This window comes from Borostomias antarcticus (assembly GCF_949987555.1).
Source record: "Borostomias antarcticus genome assembly, chromosome: 10".
Taxonomy (NCBI): Eukaryota; Metazoa; Chordata; class Actinopteri; order Stomiiformes; family Stomiidae; genus Borostomias; species Borostomias antarcticus.
Window position 1 is genome coordinate 6,206,923 of NC_140243.1, and position 10,000 is coordinate 6,216,922.

At 46.4% G+C, this 10,000-nt stretch overlaps 1 protein-coding gene across 1 annotated transcript in view; it reads right to left on the bottom strand.

Moving 5' to 3' along the window:
- dlg1a (discs large MAGUK scaffold protein 1a) overlaps positions 1 to 10,000 on the bottom strand; it is an 84,904-nt gene that overhangs the window by 18,415 nt on the left and 56,489 nt on the right. The window contains exon 11 of the mRNA XM_084444310.1: positions 9,999 to 10,000. This exon is cut by the window's right edge and continues 101 nt beyond it. Coding sequence (XP_084300436.1) covers positions 9,999 to 10,000 — 2 coding nt within the window. The remainder of the gene's footprint in view (positions 1 to 9,998) is intronic.

Below are 10,000 nucleotides of genomic sequence, written 5' to 3' on the forward strand. Positions count from 1 at the left end.
GACTTCCTCCCTTAACTCCACTCCCGTCTCCCTCTTCACCTCCCCTCCTCCCTCCCCCGTGCCCCTCCCTGTCCTCCACCTCTCTGCCCCCCCACCTAGGCTCCCCCCAGCCTGCCCCCCCCAGCTACCAGCTCTCCCTCAGCAGCCAATGATGAATAACTCTGCAATACAACACCAAGGATAATTGGGCAAAGTCAGCCATTAAGAGCAGAGAGAGAGAGAGAGAGAGAGAGAGAGAGAGAGAGAGAGAGAGGGAGAGAATGAGGGAGGGAGGGAGAGAGAGAGAGGGGGAGGGAGAGAGAGAGAGGGAGACAGAACAAGAGACAGTGAGAGAGAGAATAAGAGAGAGCAAGAGAGAGAGAGAAAGGGAGGGAGGAAGAGAGAACGAGAGAATAGGCAACAAGCGGGGCATGGCTTCACCTACTGCATGTCTAGACTAAGAGTGGCCACACATAAGCAGCTTAGGCACAATAAATACAGTACATAAAAATACCCCATATACGTCGTACTGAATGAACTGCATAATAGGGTTAGAGAAATAGATCTGATTGAAGTGCCTATTTCTTGTCCTGGCTATTTACACTTGCATAAAAGTTTTAAAAGCACATTATAAAGGTAAGCATAGCCTATGTGATTATGTATGGTTTTGGATGTGTGTGTGTGTGTGTGTGTGTGTGTGTGTGTGTGTGTGTGTGTGTGTGTGTGTGTGTGTGTGTGTGTGTGTGGGCAGGAGGCAGACTGTAGGCAGTAGGAGAGAAATGACGGAGCTAGGTAATCCTCAGATTACTGTCACTGCTGAGAAGACTAGAGTCTAGAGAGGAGGAGAGGAGGGAGAGAGAGAAATAGAGAGGAAGGATGCAGAGTGATAGAGAGAGGAGAGGGATGGGGGAGAGAGGGATGAGAGAGAGAAATAGAGAGGAAGGATGCAGAGTGATAGAGAGAGAGGGGAATAGAGAGGAAGGATGCAGAGTGATAGAGAGAGAGAGAGGAGAAAGGGATGGGGGAGAGAGGGATGAGAGAGAAATGCATCTCTCTGTCTGGCTCTCTCTCCCTTTCTCCCTGAGGGATGAGAGAGAGAGAGAATTAAATTAAATTGAAATTGAGAGTCAGAGAGATAGGGAGTGAGGAGAGAGGGATGAGAAAGAGAAGTGACAAAACACTGATCTAATGGCTGCAATGGAATCTATACAGGCTGTAGGCTCTCCAAACACTGTGAGATCTGTATTACAGCGGCCTGTGGAAACTCATACATATTTGATACTCTGCAGGTCTTTTAGATCAATACTGTTATTGATATCGTCCTCGACCTCCATACTGACCCATCTCCACAGAACATGAGCCGGTAGCCATGGTAATGAGAGAACCAGGAAGTGGTATCAGCATCTAGGAAGAGGGCGCGGTCTGGTCTCATTGGTGGGGGGGGTCAGGATGTGGGGAGGGGGTAGGAGGAGGAAATCCCTGAGATCTAAGGCTCAGGACCTCAGCTGAGGTCGCCATCATGGATCCTGTAGAGCTCTGGGTAAGAAGACCCTAACGCGTGGTGAAGCCATTGACCTACTGTCAACAATGTGTCAGTGACCAGTGTCACCGTTTGACCGAGAGGGCATCTCTGAGGTCAGAGGGCGATGTTTAGTAGTACCACAGATAAAAAATGGTACCCAATACCTCCCTGCTTGGCACTCAGCATCAAGGGTTGGATTGGGGGTAAGTTTAACCTGATTACAGTTACACCTGGTATTAATGTGTCTCCAGTGTCCCCAAAAAGATCAGATTGAGATCAGATCGCTCTGTCCAGCACAAACAACCGAACACCACATCGGTTTAACAATGCATTTGCGTTTACACTTGTGTTCAATGTGGTCACAATGCCTCCCTGACCACCTCTGGTGCTTTGCCCCCTCAGATCACAATCCATCCTCAAAGAACTTTGGGTGCATATTTACACCTGCTCTTTCATGGTTTTTAACACTTTCTGATAGAAATCAGATCACCCAAAATATTTTAATGGCCAGTGTGAAAGGGGTCCCTGATAGGACTTTCTGATTATGAGGAATGACATCAAGTTCCAGGGGGTGGAGAGATGATGGCGTGGGCGCCAGGAGACCACGCTAATCTGCTACAGCACCCCAGCCTGCCTGGTGATAGACTGATGCTGCTGTGTGTGTGTGTGTGTGTGTGTGTGTGTGTGTGCGTGTGTGCGTACAGTATGTGTGTGTAAGCTCATCTACTGTACATAATAACAGTGCTGTCATCCCCTTAAGGCGTTAACAAGTCTGCATCTGGAGACGAATGGCACTGAGGAAGTCAACGATTTGTCACACAAACACATGCACACACACACACATGCACACACAAACCCACACACACGCCCACTCACACACACACACACACACACACACACACACACACACACACACACACACACATACACAGACAAACACTAACACACACAGACAAACACACACACACACACACACACACATAAGCGTGTCTGTGTCCATTAAGCACAAATCTTTTAACTCTCTGAAGTCATAATGATCAAAGCCTGCTGTGTTGAAGCATGTCAGGAAGTGGCTTCCTGATTCAAACAACTACAAATACTGACTGACTGACTGACTGACTGACTGACTGACTGCCTGCCTGCCTGACTGACTGACTGTGTGACTGACAGACTGTCCTGCTCACACTGTGTATGTACGAGGTGCGACCGAAAGGATTGTGTCAGCCACAGTAGTAAAGAGTATCCCCAGAGTTAATGCACTTCACCTCCATGGAAGAGATCAAAGCCACCGTGAGTGGGGAACTAAGGGGGCTCAAAGAGGAGGACTTTGCCAAGTGCTTCCATGGGTGGCAAAAGCTAATGCAGAAGTGCATTAACTCTGGACTACTTTGAGGGGGACAATGTGTAATTTCTCTGCAGATTCTGTAATAAAAATGTTTTGAGAGCGTACTTTCTTTATTGTAATAAAATTGTTGAGTTTTGGGTGTTGGTAGAGAAAAGTTACCCCTGCGACACTCTACAAAACACCCTGTCACAGAAGCACCGATTGAGTGAGGTGAACAATATTATACCAGAATAGTCGTGAGATATAGGGCAACAAAGGGATATCATTGTTTTTTCAATTCAAATAGAGGCATGAGCGTGGCTGACACAATCCGGGGACTTTTCGGTCGCACCTCGTATGTGTGTGTGTGTGTCTGTGTGCGTGTGTGACTGACAGGCTGGCTGACTAAATTAACGATTGACTGACTGTTGACTGTGTGTGACAGACAGACTGGCTGACTGACTGACTGACTGACTGACTGACTGACTGAACGACAGACTGACTGGCTGACTGACAGACCTGACTGACTGAATCACTCACTAAACGGCTGACTGGTCGCTGTCCTATCTGTCAAAACAACTGTTCAGCTACGCACAGCCAACACAGAGCTGCTCTCTCTGTCCTTCCAGGCATTCTGGTAGGAATGTGTTGATTTAGGTTTTGTGTGGATACCAGGGGGAGACAGAGAGTCCTTCTTTAAACAGCCAGCGAGTGCGTAGTCAGACATTACACAGCCATTACACCCAGGGAGAGACGCACAGCTGCTGTCTCAGCTAGTTCTACTGAACCACTGCACAAGTCTCTGTGGATCACGGTCACACACACACAAACATACACACATGCACCCCCCCCCCCCCCCCACACACACACACACAGACACACACACACACTCCAACTGTCACTAGGGGCATGAAAATCATTTTGACATCAATCTTTTTTTTTGGGGGAGCTGAAAAACCAATGACAAGAATCAAGTTTCTCTCTAGCAGAACACCTTTACCATAGGATTTCATTAGAGAAGGCAGCACCGCTGCTCTGTGGTGACATCATGCTCACTGATTGTATCTAATTGCATTTAATCCCCATGGCAACAGCTGCTGTTGTTTAATGAAGTAAAGAATTTATTTGCATTCATTAAAGATGGTGGGATTAGCTGGCCTGTCAGTCAGGTTCAGAGAGTAACTCCAGAGAGGCTAGGGGAAGCACACACACACACCACACACACACGCACACACACACACACACACACACACACACACACACACACACACACACACACACACACACACAGACACACACTACTACTCTTTCACCTCTCAACAGTCTATAACAGAATGTCGATTTGCTCTCTCATGTCCTTTCACGTCATCATTGCATAATGTATGAAGCTCTTAATTGGCCCTCTCTTACGTTAAGAAGACAGTTACACTGTCTGCACTTTATTTTTAAATGTATTCACTTTCATTTTCCTCCATATTTAAACAATTTAAAACAATTAATGATCCCATTTTCTTCCAGTCACCAACTCAGACACACTACACAGCTTTTTTTCTGTTCCAAATGTTAAGAAATCAATATCAAAGAAAGGCTTCATGTTTGAAGCTCCATCAGACTGGAATAACCTACCTGTTCATATCAGATCCATAGCATCATTTCACCTGTTCAAAACTGCACTGTCATCATATCTTGAGATTAACTGCACATGCATATGTTCTTAATGAATTGATCTTACTTTTTGTTCTTACTGTCACCAACACTACCAATTGATCCTTTCTAACTGTTGTCCTCTTAGTTCTGAAGTAATCTCTTGTTTTGTGTGCGTAATTGTTTACCTCTTGTGTGTATGCCTTAGTTAGTTTGCTGTTCTTGTCTGTTAGTTATTGTCTTATGTACTACTGTGGTCGTTGAGTGTTAAATGTTACCTCCTGTATTGTCACTGTATTGTATGGACCCCCTTGAAAACGAGATGACACATCTGAAGGGGTTATTCCAAATAAATACATTTCACACAAAATTACACACACACACACACACACACACACACACATACATACACACATACAGTATATACATACACATACATACACACACACACACACACACATTAGAGAGCACTGCTTCCACTTATCTATTGTTAACCAAAAATGCAGCTTTAAATGGCAACATCACCTGAAAGTCACAGTGTGTACTGTATGAATGAATAACCATTAGTAAGCACATGATGGATGAAAGCAGCAGTAATGTAATTGCCTTCCCGTCTGTGCTTCCAGAGCTTTCATCATTAGCAGCAGCCGATTTTAAGAATCCCTTTCTTTTACAATATCACCCGACTCCACACATCCATCCAGTCAGCCTCCCAGTCACGCTCTTCAGAGCTTCCGTTTGCCTGTGGAAGCTAGCTATTACTGCCCTGACACACACACACACACACACACACACACACACACACACACGCGCACACACATGTACGAATGGACCGGAAACAACCAATTACTGTGGTGCGAAGGGCTTTATTGTTTATTCTAAATGGATCCCCATTAGTCGTCAGCATAGTGAAGACAATTCTTCCTGGGGTCCACATAAAAGACAGACAATCAGGAAGGAAAGAGAGACAGAGGGAGAGAGAGGGAGAGGGAGGGAGAGGGAGGGAGAGCAAAAGAGTGCAAGATGAAAATGAGAGCATGTTAAAAGCAGGAAGGTGAGAAGGAGGAGGAGGAGGAGGAGGAGGAGGAGAAAAGCCTCCCCAGCACCCTGCATATGGGAGCAGTGTTCTCTGCTGAGCTGGGCCGAGATGGCCACTGAGCAGTGCTGCCTTTTGCTGAGCCATACGGTCCTGGGCTGTCAGATAGATACTTTAATAATCCCCTCACAGGGAAAGTGGGCGTTTCAGCAGTGGAAAAGCTACAGTATGCTGATCTATGCTGATCTATGCTGATCTATTTTGATCTGTGCTGATCTATGCTGATCTATGCTGATCTATACTGATCTATGCTGATTTGTGCTGATATATGCTGATCTGTGTGTGTGTGTGTATGTTTGTGTGTGTGTGTGTGTGTGTACTCTGAGCCATATGGTCCGGTCGGTGCTTTGCTGAGTGATGCTGTGCAGAGCTGAGCCAGACTAGACCAGGCTCCAGCACCATGCTGGGAGTGTGATCGCTGGTATAAATAGTCAGACCCCCAAAGAGGACTGGACACTGACCAACACTGACCACAGAATACAGCTCTCTCTCTCTCTCTCTCTCTCTCTCTCTCAGTCCGTCATCCTCCAGCTCTCACCCCAACTTTCTCTTTCTCCCCCTCTTTCCTCCTGTTCTCCTGTACCTACAACTCCTCTCTCTCTCTCTCTCTCTCTCTCTCTCTCTCAGGTTGTGTGTGCTCCTCTCTCTCTCTCTCTCTCTCTCTCTCTCTCTCTCAGGTTGTTTGTGCTCCTCTCTCTCTCTCTCCCTCTCTCTCTCTCTCTCTCTCTCTCTCTCAGGTTGTGTGTGCTCCTCTCTCTCTCTCTCTCTCTCTCTCTCTCTGTCTCCCTCTCTCTCAGGTTGTGTGCTCCTCTCTCTCTCTCTCTCTCTCTCTCTCTCTCTCTGTCTCCCTCTCTCTCAGGTTGTGTGCTCCTCTCTCTCTCTCTCCCTCTCTCTCTCTCTCTCTCTCTCTCTCAGGTTGTGTGCTCCTCTCTCTCTCTCTCTGTCTCTCTCTCTCAGGTTGTGTGTGCTCCTCTCTCTCTCTCTCTCTCTCTCTCTCTCTCAGGTTGTGTGTGCTCCTCTCTCTCTCTCTCTCTCTCTCTGTCTCTCTCTCTCAGGTTGTGTGTGCTCCCCTCTCTCTCTCTCTCAGGTTGTGTGTGCTCCTCTCTCTCTCTCTCTCTCTCAGGTTGTGTGTGTTCCGCTCTCTCTCTCTCTCTCTCTCTCTCTCAGGTTGTGTGTGCTCCTCTCTCTCTCTCTCTCTCTCTCTCTCTCTCTCTCAGGTTGTGTGTGCTCCTCTCTCTCTCTCTCTCTCTCTCTCTCAGGTTGTGTGTGCTCCTCTCTCTCTCTCTCTCTCTCTCTCTCTATCTCTCTCAGGTTGTGTGTGCTCCTCTCTCTCTATCTCTCTCAGGTTGTGTGTGCTCCTCTCTCTCTCTCTCTCTCTCTCAGGTTGTGTGTGCTCCTCTCTCTCTCTCTCTCTCTCTCTCTCTCTCTCTCAGGTTGTGTGTGCTCCTCTCTCTCTCTCTCTCAGGTTGTTTGTGCTCCTCCTCTCTCTCTCTCTCTCTCTCTCTCTCTCTCAGGTTGTGTGTGCTTCTCTCTCTCTCTCTCTCTCTCAGGTTGTGTGTGCTTCTCTCTCTCTCTCTCTCTCTCAGGTTGTTTGTGCTCCTCCTCTCTCTCTCTCTCTCTCTCTCTCTCAGGTTGTGTGTGCTCCTCTCTCTCTCTCTCTCTCTCTTTCTCTCAGGTTGTTTGTGCTCCTCCTCTCTCTCCCTCAGTAAGGCCTGTGGTGTTGGCAGGAAGTGTGTGTGTCTGAGAGTGCCAGCAACAGGAAGTACCGCTGTGGATCCGTGATCAGGAACAGCGTCTCCACAGGAAAATGATACACACACACACACACACACCTCTAAGTGGACAGACGGCACTGTTCGGGGATAGGAAAATATTTTAGAGTCACGAAAAAGGTTAGTCACCGCAGACAGGCTGTTGGAGGGTCACGACACCCATCTACACACACACACACACACACACAGACACACACGCAAACACACATACTGTACACACACACACACAGACACACACACACAAACGTGTCACACTGACACTCATGCATACGAGCACCTATAGATAGATAGATAGATAGATAGATAGATAGATCTAGAACTTTAATAATCCCCGTAAGAGGAAATTTGATGTTTCAGCAGTGGGAAATTACAGCAAAAGGTTGGATATGCAGATACAGAATATAAATAGTAGCGAATATGCATAAAAAGAACAAGGAATATATTCATACATACATACATACAACATGTGTAAAATATATATTCTACAACAGTTACTACATATATATATTCACAAAAAACACACAGTAGTAACATTCAATCATTTATTTACCAATCATTCTTATCATTTTAGTATTTAAAAAATCTTTCGCGATAGGCTATAGTTCTGAATTAAATGGTTGCCAGGCAACATAGGTTATCTCGCCTTGTTCACATAAGCCATAAGGCATAATTCGGGTGGTTCACGTTTATTTGAATATTTCCAGCTATGTGTTTTTATGAGTGTGTTTTTGTAATAGGATACGAAAAAGGCAAGGTTGCTGCGAGTGGTTGCTACGCAAAGCATAGCCTACCGCTTGATCTTATCAATGGCCTCGTCAATGAGATTGACAGTGCGTTAAAACTAATTGTTATGCAGTCGCAGCCGTGGGTTACAGAGCATTTTACCACAGCTGCTAGCCAATCAGAATCAAGTATTCAAACTCTCCGTTGTAGAAAAGCAATTGACCACTCAAGGCAGTGGGTTACACAGGATTTTACCACAGCTACGGGGGTTTTAGGCCATCCGCTATCGCCTCGGGCCTAACAACGCCCCGTAGCTGTGGTAAGATCCTGTGTAACCCACTGCCTCTCGTCGTCAATTGCTTAAATATATCCAGTATATATTCGAGTATAGTAATATTCCTATACTGTGACACACTAATATACCTGTATATGAGTACACACACACACACACGCAGACATACACATACACACACACACATATACTGTACACACACACACACACACAGACACACACACACATACAGTACACCTGTGGACCCTGAAGAGATATATGCAGTATTCTCACTAGCCGCAGAGAAGGTGCCTGTTGCCATGACATCAGAGAAAATAAGCCTATCAGCAGCAGTAACCTGGTTACAGGGGTGATGACCTTCTCAACCACTCCCATTCCACATACCCAGCGGACAGAAAACACTCACGGTAATGGTCCCGGTCTGGCCATCTCTCTCTTACTCACCACATCCCTCTCTCTCCCCCTCCGATTTCCTCGTTCTCTCCCTCTCTCTCTCTCTCTCTCTCTCTACCCCACTTCCTCTCATCTCTCTCTGTCTGTATGGGTACAAGCCACTCTAGGGAAGGTCTATGGGCAGAATTAGTGCTCCTACACTGGAAGAAGTGGGCATGGAGTACTCTCTCACAGGACTCAAACCAACGCAATCAAAATTCTATTCAATCAGTTCCCATTGAACTTTATTAGATGTTCACCCTCTGGCCCTCCTACTCGACTGAGCAGGTTTGTGTTGGTCTGAACTGGTTTGAACTGATTTGAAAGCTACTCTATCCTGGTCTGGTCTGTACTGGGGTGCGTGGCTTACCATCAGGTCTGTACTGGGCTGGTCTGGTCTGTACTGGTGTGCATGACTCACCCTCTGGTCTGAACTGGTCTGTACTGGTGTGCATGACTCACCCTCTGGTCTGGACTGGTCTGTACTGGTGTGCATGTCTGGTCTGTACTGATCTTAAAGGTACCAAACGAAACGTGAATCAAAACAATCCGTTCTTTGTTTATTTTCGAAATTCCTCGATTAGATGGTCCTTGTCGTCTAATAAACATGTTGAATCACTTGAATGTCTTTCCTACCTTGTAATTTCTTCGCATAATGATATTTAGCTAATGTTTTGAAAACAACAAAGATGTGTGAAACGTCACTATTATGTGCTCCGCGTATTGACGCAATGACGTAGTACGCAATTTTCAGGGACCACCTTCTCAAATTTGCTCTAGAGCGCATACTATTGGTCAAAAACTACATTGGGTACCTTTAACTGGTGTGTACTGGTCTGAATTGGTCTGCACTGGTATGCGTGACTCATCGCCTGCTCTGTTCTGGTCTGAACTGGTCTGAACTGGTCTGTACTTGTCTGAACTGGTCTGAACTGGTGTGCGTGACTCACCCACTGGACTGTACTGGTCTGAGCTGGTCTGTACTGGTGTGCGTGACTCACCCTCTGGTCTGTACTGGTCTTAATTGGTCTGTACTGGTCTGTACTTGTCTGAACTGGTCTGTACTGGTGTGCGTGACTCACCCTCTGGTTTGTACTGGTCTTAATTGGTCTGTACTGGTCTGTACTGGTGTGCATGACTCACCCTCTGGTCTGTACTGGTCTTAATTGGTCTGTACTTGTCTGAACTGGTCTGTACTGGTGTGCATGACTCACCC